Source organism: Fistularia commersonii, chromosome 4, assembly GCF_037954325.1.
Source record: "Fistularia commersonii isolate RoL2024-O1a breed Wild chromosome 4, RoL_Fcom_v1.0, whole genome shotgun sequence".
Lineage (NCBI taxonomy): Eukaryota > Metazoa > Chordata > Actinopteri > Syngnathiformes > Fistulariidae > Fistularia > Fistularia commersonii.
The window spans coordinates 8608707-8632370 of record NC_141287.1 but is presented as its reverse complement, the minus strand read 5'-3'; the positions used below and the strand labels follow the sequence as shown (position 1 = coordinate 8632370).

At 37.6% G+C, this 23664-nt stretch overlaps 1 protein-coding gene across 4 annotated transcripts in view; it reads left to right on the top strand.

Annotated features, from left to right (window-relative positions):
* The window catches only part of arhgef7a (Rho guanine nucleotide exchange factor (GEF) 7a), a 32276-nt gene extending 9387 nt beyond the window's left edge, over window positions 1-22889 (top strand). The window contains exons 3-23 of one of the 4 annotated variants that reach the window (XM_086145100.1): window positions 4641-4725; window positions 4846-4979; window positions 7176-7377; window positions 8443-8531; window positions 9029-9123; window positions 9303-9398; window positions 9665-9787; window positions 11449-11587; window positions 11673-11732; window positions 11823-11969; window positions 13349-13435; window positions 13533-13611; window positions 13704-13843; window positions 15201-15422; window positions 15513-15606; window positions 16963-17052; window positions 17490-17675; window positions 18956-18964; window positions 21346-21427; window positions 21917-21971; window positions 22165-22420. In XM_086145100.1, the coding sequence (XP_086001226.1) occupies window positions 4641-4725; window positions 4846-4979; window positions 7176-7377; window positions 8443-8531; window positions 9029-9123; window positions 9303-9398; window positions 9665-9787; window positions 11449-11587; window positions 11673-11732; window positions 11823-11969; window positions 13349-13435; window positions 13533-13611; window positions 13704-13843; window positions 15201-15422; window positions 15513-15606; window positions 16963-17052; window positions 17490-17675; window positions 18956-18964; window positions 21346-21427; window positions 21917-21971; window positions 22165-22287 (2337 nt within the window). In that variant the 3' untranslated portion in view covers window positions 22288-22420. Of the gene's footprint in view, window positions 1-4640; window positions 4726-4845; window positions 4980-7175; window positions 7378-8442; window positions 8532-9028; window positions 9124-9302; window positions 9399-9664; window positions 9788-11448; window positions 11588-11672; window positions 11733-11822; window positions 11970-13348; window positions 13436-13532; window positions 13612-13703; window positions 13844-15200; window positions 15423-15512; window positions 15607-16962; window positions 17053-17489; window positions 19446-21327; window positions 21428-21916; window positions 21972-22164 lie in introns of those variants that run through there. The other 3 variants (XM_086145098.1, XM_086145097.1, XM_086145099.1) reach the window with 3 other exon arrangements.
* Window positions 22890-23664: the final 775 nt, after the last annotated feature.

The following is a 23664-nucleotide window of genomic DNA, read 5'->3' as shown; positions in this document are numbered from 1 at the left end:
CAACAATTACTCCTGCTTGTCTTGGAAAGGCACTCAAGTGGCACTTAATTTTGATAGGATAGATTCCTTTTCCTCAGTGGTTGCTAAAATAAATTTCCATTGCATGAAATACATATAGAAACTATTGAGCAAATTTATTTACAAGAACCCTTCTAAAATGCTGGAAACAGAGAAGGGAGGGAGAAAGAACAGCTACAGTATGTTCAGAGCTTAAGTTAGCTTAGTAGATATGCTGGCGATTATTGCTTGTCTTGGTTTGCCAAATACACGCGCAAGTTAATGAAAGTAAGTAATCAGGAAAGTAAGCCGTTTGCTTGCGTTTGAATATTCTTGAATTCCTTCAATCAATGACTTTGTGCAAGATACCTGTGACAGGAATTTTCCAGAAAAGGGTGGTGAAAAAGGCTCACCTTCATTTTAAAATACGTCTCTGTTTTCTAATGAAAAAGCCCAGTTTACTGGCTGCTGGTGAAGAAATGAAGGAGAAAACAAACAGATTTGAATTCCTCCACCACAACAGAGGCCGAAACCTGTTGTTGAATCTGGTCATGAAAAAGGTCTGCAGTTTAATCCATTTAAGTTCATGTCTGTGAGGGGCAATTGAATGGTCAAAAATTATATTATTTTTGAGTCTCTGCAGTAAACGAATTTTCTGTTCAGAAGTTCTGATAAGGAATCTTAATACAAAATGAAGTTATTTAAAGTTAACTTTTTGCTATATACTGTAGGAATAGAAGAACCGACACATGTTGTAAGAGGATTAAAGGTCCATGATTTGTTGGAAAAACAACCTCTTGGAACTCCAGCAAGACTTCACACACAGAAATATCTAGACAATAATTGCAACACATTGAGGAGGACAATATCTGTGAAATGTCCACTATCACAAATTTCATGCAGGTATAAGACTTTCAGGAACAATTGTATTTAAAGCAGTAGAGACGTAGGGGTCCTTTATAGTAACAGGGAACCAGTTGCTTTGAACACTTCAAAACCTATATAGTTTATTTGTATGTAGTTATGGAATAGAGTACAAAAAGGGATAGTAGCAGTACTGGTATTATTTGATTAATTTTTAATTGGTAGAATACACTTAGCAGTGAATGATGTCTAATTTTTGTGAGTCACAGTTAACCAGGAAGGAGGAAATGTTTAACTGTAGACTACTCATGGATTTGGTATCATGGGCAGTAAAGCTGGTTAATGTTCATCATAATATCAGCTTTCCTCTAAAGAAAAATGCAACCCTGATCCTAAATTATGGAGATATTGCAGCTCAGAGAGCATAAAACCTGGAAAGGAAACATGTTAAAAATATCAGTAATTTCATGTGGTTTGGAATTCAAAGCACGAGCTGTAGCATCAAAACTTTAAATTCTAATAAAAGCTGGGCTGGAGGTGCACTGAAGATGTTGTGCTTTTGGATGAATTATAATTGTTTTCCTTGGGGCCTTGATTAAATACTGTACTTTCATTGCCTGACATATGTTAGTAAGATATTGATATAGATAAAGATCCAGATCCTCATCCAACACAGTTGATTAGACCTCCAAATGCTGTCCTTTGTTTTTTTTCCAAAGGCTATGACTTGCATCACAAGACAAGACTTATTTGGCAGAGAAGATTTGCCATAAGCTCTGGGCAGCACAGTTAAAACGCTTTTAGTTAATGGCAAGATGGAGAAAATCCAAATAGAGGTGGAAAGAGAAACGAGAAACTTTTTTATGTTTCACTTTGTAGATTATTCCTCTCTCTAAGTTGAGTAGTTTAAGCAGATTTGAAGATTATTTATTTCAACCAAACAAAGTTTCTGTCAAGAGCTTACCATGCTTCTGGACGCGTAGTCGATTTAATGAAGCCCCTCTTTTATCTGGTGGCATCATTCATCGAAGATGGTGTTCTGATAGTAGGTGGCAGGATGCATCGATCAACATTTCAGGAGTCAAATAATCCAGTTTTTCATGCTGTGTAAGCATTTGGTAAACCTTCAGATTTAAAAAACATTAGCGTCAGATTATATCCGTTTGGGTTTTTAACCCCTATCCTTATAACAAGTCATTTTGAAAATAAATGTGAGCCGCAGAAAAAGAAGAGGGTCAAGTGATAATGAAGCCATTACCACAATTTTATTAATCCCATTGACCTGGAATCATGAAGGCTCAACTGTTGACTGTTACTCCTGGTTTTATTCATAAGGCAGGGATCTACTTGAAGCATTGGTGACAAAAGGTTTACGGTTCTTTTTATTCCTTTACTATATAAACTACTGTTTATTCAAGTGCAACAAAAGTGGGCTTATCCACCTCATCATAGAAAATGTTGTTTCCTGTTGAGAAGGATTGAACTCCTGGCAATTTGCGATCCTAACAATTTAAAACTCCTTTTTGGGCATTAGTTCTCATCAATAGATGAAAAATCTGTTGAGGTTTGAGTCAAAGACTGATTCACTTTACTTTACTTTAAACAAACAGACAACCTTGGTAAAGGCCAGGTAATTTCAGGTTTGAGCTGCATGTTTGAAAAGATTGTAAGATAAAGAAAGAACAGGGTGAAACCCAGCGGATCTATTTTCCTCAGTCCCATGACAAAGTTGACTAAGTATGGGATGCTACTCAAGGGTGACATTAAGTAGCCCTTCCCCATGTCAAAACCTGATCTCTGGCTCAGGTTATGTACTTTTATACTCCCAATGATAAATATTAACTTTTTTTATTCATTAGAATACATCTGTTTAGTTTTGCATATCACACATGCCTCATTGGACTGTTTTAGCTTTGATGAAAGTACTACTACTACATGAGTTAGAGGACGTTTTCAATACATCAAGAGTTGATTGTATTTTTACTCCAAGGACAGAATTACCTGAGGAAGTTTATTTTCACATGAAATCTCATGTGCTAGCTTGTCAACAGATAATCACAAGGATTTACCAGAAATAACACTCCCTAAAACACATAGTCATACAAATATTCCTCTGAGGCATATCTTTAATCAGAGGGGAAGATGGGAAAGACTCATATATCTCAGTCACTCATCTTCAATGTCACTGAAGCGAGAGTAACCAATAACAAGCAGTTATGCAGGAAAGAAAGTCAACAGAGATACAATCACTGCCATTCATACAAACCGAGAGAGTCACGCTCACATTCACATGCCTAGGCATTGCTTCCACTTCTTGCGGTTAAATGATAAGGCTATTATTATCCTATATTTTTGTTACTTTAAACAAATTGCAAAATGGAGAAATATTTTTAACAGTTCATGAGAATTGTCAGACGCTTTATGTTTTGATTGTTGCTTGTGAAATGCTGTTCATTTATAAAAGATAGTGTTAAAGAAGCCTAAAAGATATAGTTTCCGTTTTTGAAATGGTGAGAAAATTTACATTGCTTTGTCAGGCATGTATTTTTTATGCAAGGGTCAAACAGCACAAATTTTATATTTCTATGGCACTAAAAAAATGGGGGTTTATACCTCACCATATTTTTCCAATTTTTTATGTAATTGAAAATGAGACTTCCAAAATGTAAAATGTACATGTAAAATGTAACAAAAAAATTGAAAAGTTAAAGCCCAACATTTTTTTGTTTAAAAAAAAAAAGAAATGTTGCAAACTGATCGGTAAAAGGATATATAAACACTACTCAGCTAGGTCACTCTCAGAAATGTTCGGAATTTAATTCCAAGGCAAACCTGCAATGTGCCAGTACGTATAAAGACCTCCGAGATAGAGTATGTTCAATAGATTCCAAATATATCTACACCATAATGAAATAACATGTCTTTAGGCCTGTTGGTGTTTTTCATGTGACTGGAGCATATTAGAAATATCTGCAGCTCTAGAAGAGTCATGTGGACAAGAGATACCAACAGCACACAACAACAACATGGCTGAAAATATCCACGTGGAGTAATTACAAGATTTGGAGAATTTAAGGGCCAGACTGTTCTATTTCCAGGGCTGGTTTTCTGGCCACTGATAGGTGTTGGTGTTATAGTGGTAAATAAAGCTTCTTAGTTGATTTGTACAGTTTAGGTAAAAAGTAAGTATGAAGGGTACATTTGGGAAAAAAAGACAACCCCCAAGTTTTGTACACGCCTTCAATTTGTGCATTAGTAATTGAGTGAAAAGAGCTCAAGGGAAAAATTAAAACATTTGCTATTTACAAAGGTTGAATTTTCAAGATTGATAAGATAAACTTTATTGATCCCCATAGGGGAAATTCCCTTTTGGGAAATTCCAGTGGTTGTAATAGCAAAAAAAATAAAGAATGAAATAAATATGAATATAAATATAGAGACAGAAGATAGCAAGACATCAATGAATAAATAGACAGCAACAACAACAACTACAACATAAAGGAACAGTAAGGGTGAAAAATGAACAACCAGAACTAAATGACAATATAAATAGAGTGACAGTGACAAGAATAAGATAAATATATAGCCTGAAACCTATGTTGGCATGTAGCTGCTGCAAGCTTCTGTGCATGCTGAGCCTGTAATTGCCCACCACTGTCAAACAGGAGTTAAGGATGGTCAAATTGTAATTTCTGCTTACTTATAAAGACGACGGTTCTGCTGGTATGAATGATTTCCTGGCACTCACATTCATGAATCTCTTCCTTTCTGATCCACAGCCATTCGAGGCCAGTGACCTGCTGCTGGGACTGAACTTCTCGAAGGTGTTGAGTAGCCTTGTTGCTCTCAATAAAGTGACTGCAGGTTAGTCGAAGCATATGCTGTATTTGTCAGCTTGACGCGTATGTGTTTCTTTATAAAGGACACATGAGTAATGTGTGGGTTGTGATAGCATGTAACTACATCTTACCCTCTCACCCTTAGATATTGGTGTGGGCAGTGATTCAGTGTGTGCCCGACACTCTTCAGCGCACCGCATCAAGTCTTTTGAGTCACTGGCCTCTCAGACATCTCTCGGTCGATCCTCCAAACTGCTTCAAAACCAGTTTCGCAGTCTGGTAAGGCTAACATTTGCAAATCCAGCCGCACAGTTGTGGAATATATCAGATTTTTGTCGTTAAAAAAAAGAAATGACAGAAGACAGGATACCATGCCAAATGAAATAAATCATATGTGTTTTTGAAAATAAACTGAACTAAATCTCCACTTCATCCAAGTACAGCTCTTCGTTCTGAATTCTGAATATTTCTAACTTTCTAGCAATATCTAATGAAAGCACTTAACATTAGTTACCTTGCTTTATTGGTCTATTGTAGCTAGGACCTTTTGTCAAGGCCCAGTACCTTTGTTGGATATACTGATATTCATTTTCAGCTCAATATCATTTTAGAACTGGAGGTCTTTTATTAAGAGAATAGTTTTGGTCAGAGAACTTGGGGCCATTTTTAAAGATGAGGAAAAACATGTTTTGTAAATGCCTCTATGAACAAAACTAATGAATGGCACATTATGTTGAACAATACAAAGTGGCAAAAATAATTCTGAGTCAGTGAATATCTTGTTTGAAAATACAGTTTTGTATTTTAAGAGCATAATACTCCATGCCATCCCCTTTTTGATGCATTAATAGATACCTAACACAAAATGAGCTGGGGGTTAATTTCTACATTTTTGTGAAGAGTTTACTGACACTACGACAGCTATCAATTCTACTTTGTGATTTTAGTTTACTTAATTGATTTCAATTTTATTTTTGAGAGTTGGAAAAACAGATATCATGGGTCAGGTTTGTTTTGACAATAAATATAATTACCAAGTAATTGATTGATTCTGAAGATAGAGAAGAAATTGAGTTGAAAAGAGGCTGCAGGTAGAGAAGGGGAGAGTTAACTGCCCTGCAGGAGGTGACACTAGTCATGGATGGTTTGCTGTCACATATGAACATCATAAAGCCTAAATCCTTTTCTTGACAGGAGACCTAAGTCCTTTACATACTGCAAGAGATGAAAAATGTGTCATTTTCTTGAGGTGACAAGAACAAAGGTTGACATGTCATACTTCGTGAGAAACTCAGGGTCAGACACCCGCCCATACGTGCACTAAGTGAGGGAATCTGATAGAAACAACAACAGTGCAGCAACAGCAAAGGTGACAATGGCAGAGAATGAAACAGTCATGTTGGCGGTCTTTTCATGGTGTTTATCATATCCAGCGAGCCACTGCAACCAGGTGTACAGTGCTAGGATTGATTTCCAGCCACTCTTAGTTTTCTGATCAAGCTGTTTGTCCTTTGCAGATTTTGTGGTGAAGGTAATGACATTTGTCGTTACACACGCTCTCCTCTGTGCACAGCGTCCTGTCTACCTTTTTCCAAGAATTATTGGCCAATTTCTTCTTTCTTTCTTTCTTCTTTATTTCATGTCATTCATGCCTTACTTGATTTGTCACATAGATTTTCATACTTTCATTCATCGTTCTACAATTTTCTACACCAGTGGAGAAGTGGGATTGTCAGCACTTCTTCCTTTCCCTGTTAACAATGCCTATAACAAATTTCTGCTCAATAATAAAATAGTGCTCTAACACCACACAAGAAAAAAGTGCTGCCTAGATGATGTGTTGAAAACACATCTCCCAACCCGAAGTGCGAGAACCAAATTACATCTTTCCAACAAATTTCTTGCTTATGCGGAGTTTATGCAGGTCTTTAGCTCATGAGTCAGGCTTGCAGTCGCCTGGGAATTGGCAATGACATCAGTCAAGCGTCACCTCCGAGTGAGCTGTTGCCCAAGAGTTAGCTCAAGCCTGAGTTAGGCTGTAGTTATTTGTTGCTTGTGAGTTGGCTTTAACTCAAAACGTATCCTTTTTCCTGACCGTGCTATCGTGTAGTCACTATGAACCAGTCGATTCCAAACCAATGAAGAAACAAAGCAAGCCTGCAGGCCTGAATTTTCAATGAAAGCTGATGGTGAAGGATGTAAGACATCTTGGCAGCAGGAAGCAGCAAAATTGGCAACTAAAGCAAAAATTTAAGTCAAATGTTATGGAAAATAGCAACAATTCGGAAAAAAAAAATGGGACTGCTGTGTGATCAGGGTTGCATTTCCAAGATGTTATTTCCCCTAACTTGGAATGGCAAGTCTTTTAAAACTCTTCATATCTATATTTTATCCCCATGGCCTGGAAATGTTTAGAATTGCTCGTACCTTTTGCTTCTTTCCCTCCTCAATTACGCTGCTTGTCTTATTTCTCAGGACATGTCAGAAAACAGTGGACAGCAGCTGCTGGTGAAAGCACGTTTCAACTTCCAGCAGACAAACGAGGATGAGCTCACCTTTACCAAGGGTGACATCATCAGTGTGACTCGTCAAGAGGATGGTGGCTGGTGGGAGGGGAACCTCAATGGCAAGACTGGCTGGTTTCCTAGCAACTATGTCCGTGAAATCAAAGGCTCTGGTGGGTGCTTTTGCTATCTTTTGTAAGATATTTATATATATATATATATATATATCTATATCAAATATCTATATCATGTTAAAGTCAAATTTCTTCTTGCTATTAGAATACACATTCATCAGTTGATGACATTCACAACTTTAATATTTATCCTGTCTGGCTTTATTATAATTTAAGACTGTTTTATTCATTATAATTTGAGGTAATTATAATCAGTGATCCAATTAACAAACAATATGGACGGTTTCTTGGGATTGTCATAATGATATGCGATTGATTTTAATAAGAGCGAGCACTCAAACTCTGTAATTTGGAATTACAGAAAAAGAAAACCGTGCTCACATTAATTTTCCATCTCCCCTCCCCGGAGGCACCCAGAAGTACTATTTATTGTAATAGAAGTAACTTTGAGCACAGTGTTTTACTGCATAGTCGCTAAAGGAAAGGTTTGACCTGTTTTTCTCGAGCCTCATAAACTGCAAATATTCTGAAACTAAACAGAATCATCCCCCATATCAGGAGAAATGAATTAGCTTAGATCAATACTCCTCATTGTTTTAGTGCATCAGTCTCACAAGATCTGGCATCCCATCTTCATGCTCTCTGTTGAATTGTTGAGTTGATTTTTTTCCCACTCCACAACATGCTGCCAATGTTGTTTTCAACCCCGATAAATAAACACTTAAAGGGGTCTTAAGTGAATACTTGTTTTTATTAATCCACATCGCATTATATCACTTTCAAAGAGGGTGAATTGGGTGGAATTATATTTTTGTCTGGGAGTGTGCATGTACCTGTTTGTCCGCTTGCATGTGTGGAGTTGGGAGGGGAAGATAATTGGAGCTAATTGTAATGATATCTGACACGATTTGGTTGTTAATTTTGTTACAGAATGACCTTGGAATGTTCATGAGCACCCAACTTCATAGCAATTTGTTCATATGAATGCAGCTCTCTATGTTGTTAATAATTCATTTAATGCCTATATATACACCACATACTTGAAAAAATATATTTAAACAGAAATATTTTAGTTACTAGATTTTTTTTTTTTGCTGCTCACAGACAAACAAGTGTCCCCCAAGTCTGGCACGCTTAAAAGCCCACCCAAAGGCTTTGACACTTCTGCAATTAGCAAGACGTACTATAACCTGGTAAGTATGCATTTCAACTGGAAGACCAAGACCTAAACATGAAACTCTGCAGCTGAATGTCCTCACTACAGACACGCATTAAGAAACCCACTTGTATACTTAGAAGGCAGGATCCTTCAGCTGGGATTACTCCTTGACAAGGATAGGTATTAAGGGGATGTCTGGTTGGTAGGTACTTAAACCAGATTTTCGCTACTTGTGAAAAGTCAAGCTGTTTTTCTTAAAAAGATGATGTGATTTGACCTTATTCAGTTCTGTAGGTCTTTCACATAAAATCTGACTTATCACATTTTTGTGCACTAAGATTTTATATTTTTAGCAATGATTGACATTGTAGTTATAACAATAAATGAATGTTTTAATATATCATCTTTCTGAAATGGATTGATTAAAGACATGACTGTTTTTATGTGGATAAACCCTGTAAGGATGAATGGTTCTGTTTCATTATGATAACCTTCAATTCAGACAAAGCTGAGATTGTTCTTTTACTGCAGGTGTTGCAGAACATCTTGGAAACAGAGAGAGAATACTCAAAGGACCTCCAGAGCCTCCTGACGAATTACTTGCGACCACTTCATGGCATTGAGAAGTATGACTTGCTTATATAGTCTGTATATGTTGACAGTTCTGCTGCAGTTCTGGCTGTTGTATAAGCAGAAACCAAGTAATTTGCGTCCTTAACAGCAAAGCTCAGTTTCAGCGCAATACAGAATCAGTCACAGAATCCGATAATACCGTTTTGCTTTATCGTCATTTCTGTTTCTTCAGATTGAGCAGCTCAGATGTATCTTTGATTCTGGGCAACCTGGAGGAGATCAGCACCTTTCAGCAGATGCTTGTCCAGTCACTGGAGGAGAGCACCAAGTCAGTCCATCCCAGCTGCAGCAGCAGCCTCTCTGTCTTTATGTGTACAGTGACATTCAGTGTTGAGTATTTGTACTACAGAGATGTTGGCTGTACACAAAACGCTACGATATACTCTGCAATGTATCATTGTGTTTTCCTTTGTTTACCACCAAGCACACACATTTTTTTCTGTTGCAGTTTATATTATTCTCAGTCTTTTGAACTTTTCATAGATACATTTTTTTATTTGTCTCACAGTTTTTTTTTTGTTTTTTTTTCTAAAGGCTTCCCGAGAGTCAGCAAAGGGTGGGTGGCTTTTTCCTTAACCTCATGCCACAAATGAAGGCGCTCTATGTTGGTTACTGCTCTAACCACCCTTCTGCAGTCAATGTGCTCACTCAGCAAAGGTATGTTAACACACATTAGTAATATTTAGCTTGACACCCCCAGTATTCTAAATCTTCAATGACTTAGCAAAGGCATTTAGGCATAAAAGGGTACAAATGCAATTGAGAAAACTTTTACTAGGTATAACAAAAATGATTAGGATGTAGTTTTATAGTTGTTTTTGTTTGTTGAATAGCTGTAGGTGTCTGTGTCGTGTGGTCAAGACAGGATCCCTCAGTTATCTGCTGAAAAATTACTTTTCTCAAGTAGAGATTTAGTAGCAAAACTACATCCTTGACCCTGAAATGAATTCTTATTCCTTTGTGCATCTTGCAGTATCTCCTCACAAGCTCAAATGAGATCAGCTTCAGTGAAAATGGCATGACTCTTAACGGCTGCTTAACAACCTAAAATAGTTAAATAAAGCGAACGCAAAGCCCAAAACCCTTGCATACAAACACAGAAGTAATGTAACAATGACAGATAACATGCTTAAGATATAAACCTTGTCATTAAAGTCGACTTGAAGTTAATATGCATTTATATAATTGTGCAACATCAAACTCATCTTATTTGGGATTTTTAAAAAGCTACTGAAAATGTTTTAAATCAAAAACAAGCAAGTTGTGGTCACTGGAGACTCTAAAAGGCCTGTAGGTGTGAATAAGCTTGTGATGGTTTTCTGTTTTTATAAATAAGCCGCATGTTTGCCTGGTGAGTTGTTCCTGCTCCCCGCCTGATGTCTGCTGGGACAGGTTCCAGGAAAAACAGTTTAAAGAGTGAATTACTGAATAATTCATTGACAGTGATACTTTGCAGAAGTTGTTTCAATAATGTTGTCTCTTTTAACATTTACTGTTGTAGTACTATCAACTAAAAAGATATAAATATTTTTTAAATGTTTTCATTGGTGTGAAGATCCATATCCATTATGTTTTTGATGTCACTGATTCTGTAATAAGGATCAAGATCAGTTTATGAAAGTGGAATCACCAGGGTATTGCAAGTGTCCTTACATACACAAAGCATTGTTTATTTCTGTTTGTACAAAACTGTTTGTTTTTTGTTTCAAATGAGGCACAAATTTGCCTTTTGAGTTAGGGATGATGGAGTCACAATTTGGCTGCAAATTTTGACTTTTTCTCTTTCTGCCCGCAGTATTTATAACTAAATCACTCAGAGTGCCTTTTCATAGTTCAAAATATTGCCTCAATGAAAATTAATGGATTTTAGAGGTTGGGAGAAGAATTTAATCTTCTTTTACCTGTTACAAATTGATGCACCTGAGAAATAATTTGAAGTAGATATTTATTTAATCTTTTAGAACCCCTATGGAGATTATGTCAACTTTTAGAACTCCTATTGAAATATAAATTAATTCTCTTCTGTGAAGATATTTAGAACTCCAATGAAGATGAGGATTGGAAAATAAGTAGGAAATAAAGTATGAAAGTGATGAGCAAAAACTTTTGAAACACGTTATGTGCTGAGTCATGCTACCTTGAGGGACTTATTCAAGTTCATGAATATGGTGTCAAATCAAGCTTTTGCTGTGATTAAGTGCTGTGCTGGTTGCACCCTGTCAATACTATAGACTGGCTTAGGAGCCATCAAAAATGTGTATGTGTTAAATTATTGATTTTTATTGTTTTGTTCTTGTTCTACTTCTGTCCTTTTGCAGTGAGGTTTTGGGGGAGTTTATGGAAGGAAGGGGAGCTGTCAGTCCTGGAATACTCACCCTGACCACAGGCCTCAGTAAACCTTTTATGAGACTTGATAAATATCCAACCTTGCTGAAGGAGCTAGAGAGGCACATGGAGGTGAATATATGCGTACCGGTAAATATTTTTCTGGTAAATTGTGCATTGCATATATTTCAGCATTTCTATTTTTCCTCATTTTTAGGAGAGTCATCCTGACAGAGCTGACATTCAGAAGTGCATGGGGTCTTTCAAAAGCCTTTCTGTGAGTTAAACGTCTATAATCCGACAGTATGCAATCCTGTAATGCAATGATCTGAAAGGAGAGCCTTGAACAGGGATGTGTTTGTCTCAGGCTCAGTGCCAGGAGGTGCGGAAACGTAAGGAGCTGGAGCTTCAGATTCTCACTGAGTCCATCCGGCTATGGGAGGGTGACGACATAAAGACCCTGGGTTCGGTGCTCTACATGAGCCAGGTCCTGGTTCACAGCCCGGGATCAGAGGTATGAGCACCACTGAACTCCCCTCCCTCACATCGTTGTCTCTAAACTGCTTCTATTAATGTTTTAGAATAAATAATGCCTCACATACACTTGATAACATACAAGTTATTTCAGTGCATCAGATTATAGATTTTTAATGTATGTTTAGCACATTTGGGTTATCCTTACTGATTATCACAGAAATGAATGATAGTTTACTGAGGGAAGAGTCCATACAGCATTGTTATGTTTTTATTTTTGCAGCCTTCTGAGTCAATTGTCCAGTTACTTTTGGTACCTTAAAAAAGAGGCGGCAATGTATTAAAGAGCTGTAATTCCTAAATCCTTGCTCCCAACGTGGATGTGAATACTCTCAAATTACAGCTGAGAGTCTGCAGAATATATATGTGTGGTTCTGAAAACATTTGATTTAAGACTCAAAGAATGTCAGTTATCCTGCTGTGTTCCTTAACTTACATGTTTATTTACCTATGTTGCTCTTACCGCTACTCTACCTCTCCTGCAGCTAATGAGTTAAAGTGAACAGCAAATGTAAGGGAATATACAAATTTGTAGGGAAGTTAAAGGAATTATTTGTGTTAAACTTTATACATACCTTGAAATGTTATTTCTTTGTCTAGAAATCATATTCCACTAGTGCCAGTCTTTTCTACTATTGAGAAAAATGTAGTTTGCTCAAGCTGCTACTGTGGTGACATTCCACTAAAATCAGCATGTGCGGGGAATATGCAATGCAAATGAAAAGGATATAATTCAGATTTTACAGATTAAATGGTGCAACAAGAGTGTTCTGACACTTGAATTTGACAGCCCTCTTAATAGTCATTGTCCTCATTTTAAACAGGAAAAGAGACAAATTAACAAAGATATTGTTCTCTTCATGTACTATTTATGCTTTCCATGCTGAAAGATAACAATCTGCTGACTTATAAGCAGAGAGCATGGAAAACAAATTATGTTCATTTGATTTACTACTACAGCAGATCAAGATGTATCTATGGGTTAGCTGCAGGATAAGATGTATCCACGGGTTATCTCTGGGTTAGCTGCTGGATAACATTTTTTAGCCCATTGGTTCATTTCTTTTAATACAAATGGCATTAAAGGTTTTGAGGGGTATTTAACCACACCCTGTGAATCACTTGCACTTTTCTGTTGTGATTTTCCTGACGATGGGAAAGGCTTAAAAAAGACATTGTAAACTTAGTTGAATAAAATGTGCAACCACAACCAAAATGTGCACTGAAACCAAAGTCATATCAGAAGTCATACCAATATCAAATGTAAAAAATATGCTATGATTAATGATTAATGTATGATTTATCCATTTTCTGTGCCATTTTGTTTTTGGCCTCCCCCCAATTTCCCCTTTGTACCAGGAGAAGAGTGAGCGTTACCTCATGCTCTTCCCCCACGTCCTGCTCATGTTGTCTGCCAGCCCCAGGATGAGCGGCTTCATATTCCAGGTCAGCAGCGACGGCTTCCCAAGATAATTCTATCTTTTCTGAATCTCATGAGCCTTTTTTCATTTATATTTTGGGTCACTGCCCTTTTTGTCCACAGGGAAAACTACCTTTGGCCAATATGTCAGTGACAAAACTAGAAGACTGTGAAGCCCACAAAAATGCTTTTGAGCTCAGTGGTAAACCGTCCTGATATTGGCAATGTGCTTTGGAAAAAAAATCTGTGATCATTGCTTTTTACACCTTTGACACATTTTGTTTTTCTCTGCAGGCACAATGTTTGATCGTCTTCAGGTGGTGTGCACTAACCAGCAGGACTTGCAGGACTGGGTGGAGCACCTGACCAGACAGATCAAACACACTGCAGCCACAGCACCCAGTCACAAACCTCTCACTGTCCCCTGCCACACGGTCAGCAGTGAAGACTTACAAACCAAGACAAAAACGATTTTGTTTTCATTAAGTTTATACATATCAAGTGGTGAAAACTTTGAACGGTACAGACTTTACAGTGTAAAACCTAACCCTAACCCACAATCCTATATTAAAATGAGAAAATGGGACACATGGTGCTTTAAACTTAGCTAAAATTGCTATATTTGTGAAAGGGTTTATCAATGAACAATAATGCAGATGTCAATGTAATACTTATACTTTTTTTTTTAGGTCAACGGTAATGCATTTAAAAACAAAACACATCAGGAGACATTATACGTTGGTGGAAATGGGTAGGAAAAAATAGGTTTCCCCAAGACTTGAGCAGAAAGGAATCCTTGACATTGATTCAGTTGGGATTTAATGCTGGAGCCTTTAAGTGGAGGTAGTTATACCCATCCAGGAATAGAAACAGCGGCTGCAGGTTTTAAGACCAAGTTTGGAGATGGTCCTTTTAGAGATTTCAGTCTCCCTTCCACTGCATTAGAATATCCTCTTTATGGGTTGGAATGGTTTTCCTTCAGCTGACTGTGTTTGTACGGATGAAACCATCATGTTTCCAATAAAATGCTGCGCAACTCCATTTCACTGGCTTGAATTCAAATATCTCAGATAAATGCCAAAATGGACCATTATCTCAACCACATACTTGAATTTTAAATTTAATAAAAGATAATATCTTCAGCTTCAGTTTGCAGCACTGACTATTTGTGGCTCACTGAACCTCTTGGTCGACACAATCAACCAAGAAAAAAAAATGGTGAAAATATTGCCATACCTACCACTTTTTTTGTAAAATTTAAATACAGGCGATCCTGTGGTAGAATCACTATGAAAACTGAGTCTGAATTCGTGTTGTTTATAATTAAAGATCCATAACTATGTTGGACATAGTAAGCAATATAATGTGCATTCTAATGAAAACACATTTATTTCACATGTCTGTACATCACTCATATTTCCTGATTATATGTCATTCAGTCATTTAAAATCTAATTTTATCAATTCAGGACAAATCTTAATATTTTGCAGAAAGTCACCTGATGTATTCTTCGCAGTTATATTTACTTTCCATAGACTGTCTGTTGCCAGGTAGTTTGTCAGTTGATGATTAAGAGAAAGCAGGAAAAAAAACTGATACTACATGCTGGAGTTGTATGTTGTGCATATACAATATACAAAGTATATTGTGTATAGTGTGATCAAAGTCTTGATCAAAATGACAAGTTAAAATTGGAATTTCTTTGCAGAAGTGAGGATTTTGATCTGTATATATACATATAGATATATATATATGTATTGTGACACCTGTTCTCATTGTTTCATTATTCAGCTTCCGTCACACCCTCTCACCCCATCCCGACATGCTGAGGGTAGAGCCATGACGGTTGCTCCCACCTACCACACCCTTCCTCATCCCTCCTCCCATGGAACCTCTCACAGCACCATGATGTGGGGCCCCTTGGAACCCCCTAATACCCCAAAACCCTGGAGCCTGAGCTGCCTAAGGCCTGCACCCCCACTTCGGCCCTCTGCAGCCCTCTGCTACAAAGAGGTGGGAAGGTGTTTTTATGAGTGCTAATTAACAATTTTAGCTAAAATCTCAGTCCTCTAATATTTCTTTTCAACTTCTGACAATGTGCAGGATCTCAGTAAAAGTCCTAAGAGTGTGAAGAAGCTTCTTCCCAAGCGCAAGCCTGAGAGGAAACAGTCTGAGGAAGAATTTGCCTTGAGGAAGAGTATGTTTAATTTTTATAAAATCTCTTCATTTCTCCAAAGTATTTACTGGAACGGCTTATTTCATTAAGTGTTGTGAGTTGATGCCAAATCATCCATATCCTACTATATTATCCTATTTTTTGCCTTTTTTTCAAAATAACATATTGATTCATACTAATTAAAACAAAAGTGTTTTCTTACCTTCAAATAAAGTTTTTACAGTTTAATGCCATATTTATAGTTATTTAACATATGGCACCTCTTTTGCTCTGCTTACAATAAACATCACAGTAATTATTTAGAGCAAAAGTTGCTTCAAAGTTAAAAGTCAGCTTTATTGTCAATTTCTCTGTACTGGACATAGAGAGGAATCAAGAAGATGTTTCTCACAATCCCATAGTGACATTAAATAAACAATACAGTCATAATAATTATAATTAAGTGCAAAGTAGTAAAGTGCACTGTCACACTAAACAGTAAACACTGAACAATGAGGTATGAAGTAGCAAGTGCATGCAGATAGAAGAGTAGCAGTAGGTTTTTCTTTTGTGCAGTTTAGTACAAAGGTCAGTAGTCAGTGCCACAATGGTATATGGTGCAATAGCAGCATGATGGTTTCTCAGTGCAGTGTAGCAGTTGTGCAAACAAGAAAAAAGTGGCAAAAGTGGGTGAAGAGAGAAAGAGTTCAGCAGGGCCCGGCGGTCGGTTTGCAGTTGTGAGTCAGCAGGATGAAGAGCGATGGACTGAGCACGCAGCCCCGGTGAGCCCCTGTGCTGCGTGTAATGCTGCTCGAGATGTTGTTGCCGACTCATACTGCTAGTGGCCTCTCAAAGAGGAAGTCCAGCAGCCAGTTACAGAGGGAGGTGTTGAGCCCCAGCTGTTTAAGTTTGTTTGTAAAGTTTCAATCACCCTTACAGACACAGTGTGAGATAATCAGTAAATATATGTGTATATCACACAAAGTAACTCCTCCTTTTTTAGTTTACTCAAGAGTGAATAGTTGTTTCTAATTGTTTAAACTATCTTATTTCTATAGAATGAATACTACTTGATTGTCATCATGAGCAACTCAGTTGAAATCAGTGGGATAATTCATATTCTACTGACTAATTTGTTTTTAGCATCCTTATCTCAAACTATTTTTCAACGTATTTGAGACTAGCAACAGAGCATCAAAGATATCACCACTAATTCCTACCGGAATGGATGTCAATGTCTGCCAGTGACACAGCATGGAATAAAAATACGCCTAAACATAACTGAGAGGACAAGCGTATGCAAAATGAAAAGCAGTTGCTAAGATTGTAGCATCCATCCACTCTTTTGCTCGTAGAAAGCTCCAATCCATTTGTCTGTTTATTACTTTTGTCTTCAAGGTACGGCGGCTCTGGAGGAAGATGCCCAGATTCTGAAAGTTATTGAAGCATACTGCACCAGCGCCAAAACCAGACAGACCCTTAACTCCAGTAAGAAAAGACCTCTTCCACCATCCTTCACATTTATACACAGTAATGACCACAGGTTTATACTGGAGCTGTAACTACCTGACCTTTCATTAACACTGATATTCTGAACTGATCTTTCTAACAGTATCTCTTCCTTCTGTCTGTCTCTCCTCATCTCCTAATGTTTTGACATTTCTTTGGTTTGGTTTGAGTTCCCTCTTTCTCCTTTTTTCATTTTTCATTTCTCCATACTGTTTGTTTGTGTTCTGTATCCTCCATATGTTTGAATTTGCTTCATCATCCCATCCTGCATCTGTTGTTGATTCTATGATTTACCATTTGTCGCGTGCTGCGTATCCCACCTCCTTGTGTGCTGCCACTCCTCTTCCTCACCCACAACCCCCCCCCCCCCCCCCCCCCTCCCCACACCCTGCATCAACTTGGCCTTCTTCGACCAGCCTGGCAGGGCACTGACTTGATGCACAACCACGTGCTGGCTGACGTGGATCGGTCCTGTGCGGACTCCCCTGGCCGCCGTAGCAGCGTTTCGAGGCCAGAACTGACCTCTGACCTTTCGGAGGACTCTGACTATGACTCCATTTGGACCACCCACACTTACAGGATGGGTTCAGTGCCGCGTAAGAGTTGTATCTCTCACCAGAACTAAAGAACGTACAGCACTGCCACGCTGTACTGTAGTCATGTACAGCACTAGATTTTTTTTTTTATTTATCTATTTATTTTCTATTATAAACGTGTCAATTTTTTGTTAAATTATTTGGTTTATTTATTTTTGACAGTTTGAAGATGTAAAAGCATCTTTCTGTTGCCTTTGCCACTTTCCCTTCTATGTGCCTCCTCCATTTCTGTAATCGTCATGCAGTAAGTGTTTGGTAATTCTTGTTCATTTTTCTTGAATGTGATCACTCCCCGTGTTTGACCATAAATGTGGGGAACTCTCTTAGCAAGGGAGTAGATAAGTTAGAATAAATGGAAGGGAGAACCAGTGGAGGGAGAGGTGTGGGACTCAGCTTTTCCTGTCTGATATTCAGATGTACTTCAGGAACGAGTGTATTCTACTTACCATGTACAACTACTACACACGCACACACACACACATACACACACGCACATAGAGGCAAATATTCCCCTGTTGCCATATCATTTAGCAGGATACAAATCTAATATCCAAATCAAATTCTTAATATTTTATATAATTATTTTTTATTATTGAACTGAACTGTATTCACTCTTCCAGCCCTAAGCTGAATCTTAATTAAATGTATCCAAGCAACAAAACTAATCCTACTTAGATAATAGTCTGTGACACACAGTCCATTTCATGCTGTAGCTGCTACATGGGATTAGAGGAGTTTGTTTAACGCACCTTGCTCTAGTCAAGGTTTTATCAAATGGACAAAAGCTATTAGAGTGGTGATTTTAAAAGGTCTGCTCACCCAAATTTCCAAAACATTGTTGCACTTCCTATCGCAGTATGTTACTATTTAATGTCTTTTTTTACTCTTGCGTTTCTGTCTCAGCTCTAAAACAAGTCGGTTGGAATGCAACCCGTAATATAATCTTCAAATTCATTTTTGAATCTCCATATGTCTACTCTTGCATTAGAAAACTTGGTCAAGCCAGAAAATAACTCTTGTTAGACTAAGTGGTCCTGCATTACACATCAGTAACTGTTGGGAACCTAACACACTAACTTTGTGATAAGTGTGAATTGTAGGATACACAAAGCCACCTTATCTGGGAAAAGAGGCCTTTTCTACCATATGGATTTTGAAACCTGGGTAGAGGAATAGTGAAGTGGATGTAAATTTCTGCAGTGGCTGGAAATTAAAATGTGGAATTATTAATAAAGCATCAGCCTCTGGGTCCTCAGAGACTCCTTCTCATAGAGTCGAGACTGGAGGCAGAAGAAGCCGTATATTATATATTTAGAGCAACAACTCTGCAGTTCAATTTTTCAGTCACCTCACCAAAAGCTGAAATGTTAGGACTAACATCAAAACATCTAGAAAGTAAGGACCAGAAACTACCTGACAAGTTCCCTTTTGGGTAAAAGTAGAAATTATATTTTTCGTATAATTTGGGTGAGCAGACCCCATTTTATTTAAAAAAAATTAAATGTAATATAGAGTCTCCTAAGCATTATCCTTTAAAGGCCATTCCTAGATTCACTGTCACTGTCATTCGGTGGTTCTACAGGGTTGCATTTATAATACAATTGTTATGTTAGTGCATCAACATTAGATTTAAGTCAGGTATACCAGCCAGGAGTTTAAAATTTAAAAATTTGCAATTGCTGTTCAACAAATCTCTCGCAGTTTAAAGGCATAGTTACACATTTTGAGAAGTTACTTAAACCTTTGCGATATTGTTTTAAAACTACTATCTCTCCCTTTGAATGAAACTGGAGCCAGCAAGCTGCTTGTGCTTTCCTGTCACAGCACCCAATCATCTCTTTGGCTTCTCCTCATGAACTGTAGTGGAAAGTATTATTTCTTTATATGTTGGTATTGTATGTTCTGAGATTCCAGTGTTTAATTTTTTTTTGTTTATTTATCTATCTCTCTGTCTGTCCATCTGTTTATTTGTTTATTTATTTATGTATTTATTTATGTATTTATTTATTTATGTATTTATTAATTTATTTGTAAGAAACAGAGAAAATATGAGGATCAGGTCAACGTGTTTGCATTATAAATGCTTGTGAACAGATATTCCGTGATCAGAAACAGACTGGTCCCTCGTTCCAATCCTTTTTCCTGATACTTAACTTGCTTGTCATTTTTCCCCTTTTTAAAATGTTAAAGCATACAATAAGCTAAGTCAACACTGGCTCCAGTTTCATATTTGCAGATAAACATGGGGATGTTATACCGATGTTCTGACCTCATTTCAAAATACTCAAACTGTCCCTCGGTGGGTGTAGCTGTTGTTGGGCTCAGATCACCTCAAAGTCAGAAGAGACATCCTTTTTAACACAACGAGCTAGTACCTCTTACCTCCAAGGCCCTGCATGCCATGATGCTGTCAGGCTCTTGAGGCTTCCCATATGTCTTGCATTGATTACTATTTTCATGAGAAAGTATTTTTCCAATGTTGGTATTAAAGTACAGGTTGGTGTTCACCCAGAGTCTGTCCTCCTACAGCAATTAGTGACATTTGGAATACTGGTCCATATTTCAGTAGTTTACTTCAAAAGGATTCTTTAATGTAATCATTTTGTTATTTATATTTAATTCTGTATATCAATGTTTAGAAAATGTTCCCTGGAAATTCTCTTCTGTACTCTATTGGTCTGTATGATAGTTAAAATTGAAATTATAACATGAAGTGTTATTATTTTGCACAATTCATGTAATGGGACAGCGGGTGGGTGGGGAGATAGAATCTGTACTTTTTGTCGTTTACCTAGAGTGTGTATGATAGTCCTAAAGAGAGATTTTAGTATTCAGTGTTACTGTAAAGTTAATGCTCATCCGTGTAAATCCTCACCTTGAGTGCAAGCACTGGGGGTAGAAAAGAAGACACTAGAAACCGCGATTTAAAAAGAAACATTTCTATGTATGGACAATTCACTCAGCCTGAGAATACTGTACGAGTGGCCGGAAATGAAAAGAGCATTTAGTCTCCTTTTCTGTATATACTAGTTGTTCATGAGGGGAAAATTCCATTCTATGAGTATTTGAGCTGAAAAAAATAATAACACCGTCCTGTATTATGTGCTATACATTGTGACAGGCGTATTCTGTGGTTTAAAAAAAAAAGGTCAAACTGTGGGAGCGGCAGGGTGAAGACCAACATCGTCCTCTGTGTGCTCTGTTGTGCTCAGTTCAAACGTGCAACCACGTCTTATCAGCAAACAGCGCCTTCAGTGTATCTGTTCAACACTTTTGAAATGTTCAAGTCCCAAACGCTGTATTATGAGTTTTGAATAAATCTGTCATTTGGTAGAGACTGGCCTTCTGGTGGTTTTTAAATATCCAGTTCTAATTAATAATCAATTGTATTCTGAACAAATGAATGGTTGTGTTCTTCCACTACCTCTCATGTCTTTTCACTTGCCTTCGACTCATCTGGTACTTGGTTCTTGCATGACTAACACACTACTCTTACTGAAATTGGTGGAGGTTGCGCACTCTTTGTGTCATCAGTGCTTCTAATAAGGAAATCTCAGCATTTTCTCTGAGGATGAGTCAGTGCTGACTCATCTTACTGCTAACTGCAAGGTGAGACAAAATGTTGCATCAGTCTCAGTGCTCTTCTGTTTTGAAACAGGACCGCGAAAGGAAACAGGGTTGCATGTGATTATCCCTGGGGAGGAGAAAGTCCTGGTGGAGGATTCCAGTCACAACGGACAAAGTGCCGTGGAAGAGAAGTAAGGCGAGACAGATGGTACCTTTGTCCCGAGTTAATGTCTACTTACTAGAAATCTGATAAAGACTTGAACTAATGCTGTTCGTAAAGATTCAAAAAGATATCGCTGTGATGTGTTAAATATGGCAGATATAAAAGGGTATCAGATTTAAATTTGGTATTTTTGGGGGGTGAAAAAGTTTTGTATACCAAAAAACATGCATTATACTTTTTAGTCCTTCTTTCTGTATATCAGACTGGCATTAAGCCCAACTGAAGGTTTCACCTCGTAAAACAAACAGACCTTGGATATTTGGAACTAAACTTGTGGATGTCAGTTGAAAATATGCTATGTTAATCGGTCATTTGTCACCACTACACATGTTTTAGGCACAACATGATGACTGTAGACCATCCCGCTCTGCTTTGCTATGTCTGTTGCCCTTTCTTTAACAACTAGATTCACATGATTTAGGTAATAATATATAATAATAGGATTAATATGTTGCAGGACCTTAGTAGATGTGGTGTACGCCCTGAGGGATGAAGTTCAGGAGCTGAAACAGGTAAATATACTGAACTTCAAAATCAATGATTTAAGCAATTGTTTGCTCAGAAGGCAGTTTGGAACATAGGCAAGGATTTTTGTAATCCTTGACGGAAGTCTCTGTAGATGTGTAAAAATGTTTCGCCATGTCTTCAGTATTTCTGATAAATTCCTTTTACAATATTCTGAATCCCAATGGACATCCTTCATAGGATAACAAGAAGGTGAAGAGGTCGCTGGAGGAGGAGCAGAGAGCACGCAAGGATCTAGAGAAGGTAGTGAGACGGGTCTTGAAGAGTATGAATGACCCGACATGGGACGAAACAAACCTGTGAGGCTCTGCTAAGCTTGGAAAGAGAAAATGTCTATGGTTCGCTTCCGAGTCAGCATTCCGAGCTGTTTGTGGTGGACGTATTTGCTTTATTGCCACTTGGCCTCAAAGACATATGTGAGACTGATGCTAAACAGACTGAAAACTCTGCTCAGTGAAAACGTTCCTTAGAAACAAGGTTAGGTGATGTTTCAATGTTCACCTTTCGCCTCCGGCTGTGTTCAATTTGCTGGAAGACAACTTAGAGCTGTTTACAATCATCGGGTAAGATGTGATCTAGTGCTACTCAAATGGTACTTGAAACGGTATTAATGGTCACAAGCCTTCATTTCATAACCTCTCTTGTTATTTAATTTTTTTCATGAATTCTTGTGGGGTTTCCTTCTGTGACGCAAGCTTTTCCAGGGGACCATGCCGTTTTGTGTGTGTGTGTATGTGTTTTTTTTTGTTGTTTATTTGTTTTTTCTGTTTTCATTTTGCCTGACCAGTTCTCAATTTTTTGTTGCCATATAATGGGATATGTACAGAGTTGTTGAAATTGTAAAATGTAAATAATGCAAACAATGAGCCTTTGACTTTATGGGAGAAATAAATTTGTTTTTAGAACAATGACTTTTACTTGCGATCAATTCTGCCCTAGGATTGTTTGTGGGAATGAAATATTTCTGTTCAAACACACACATCTACACAAATACAAAAAGTATTTTGGCTAAATGGGCTGTATTTAGTGGTCTGTTATTCACAAAACATCAACAACTATTTAGTCATTTAGTCTGCTTTGCCAGCGTATCACTATCTCCTTGACTGAGTCTACAAATCTAATCTTTTTTCCACCTCTAAAACTGAAGTTGTTCCTGGTGGCAGTATTGAACCTAATGGCTGACTGTGAGGGGCCCAACCCTGCATGTTGTGCTGGCATGTTGGTTTCTGATGCTCTTGGCAAACAGCAAAACAACACATTCAGTCGTATAAAGTTGCTTTCAAGGTGCAGCTGGAAGAATAGTTTTGACAGTGGATGGACGCATCTAAAAAAAAGTCATCGGTGAATTTATATATATTTTCTACATCAACAGCGAACTCCCTCTGAATATTTTTTCATATTGCATTTCATGAGTCTCAACCAATCCGATTAGTTGGGTTTACCTGATGCAATAAATGTTGCGGTCTCACGTTATCACTCTGCTCCACGTGAGTTGACATGAATTGAGTTCTTAAGAGACAACATTTGACTTGTATTCAGTGGAAGCGAAACAAACACTAGCTTTATTTACAATTAGACTATGTTCGTCACCCATCTCTTGGACAACCGAAAATGATGCTCTTACATCTTGATGTTTATGTGTGTATTATTTTATTGTCATCCTCCTTTTGAAACTCTTAG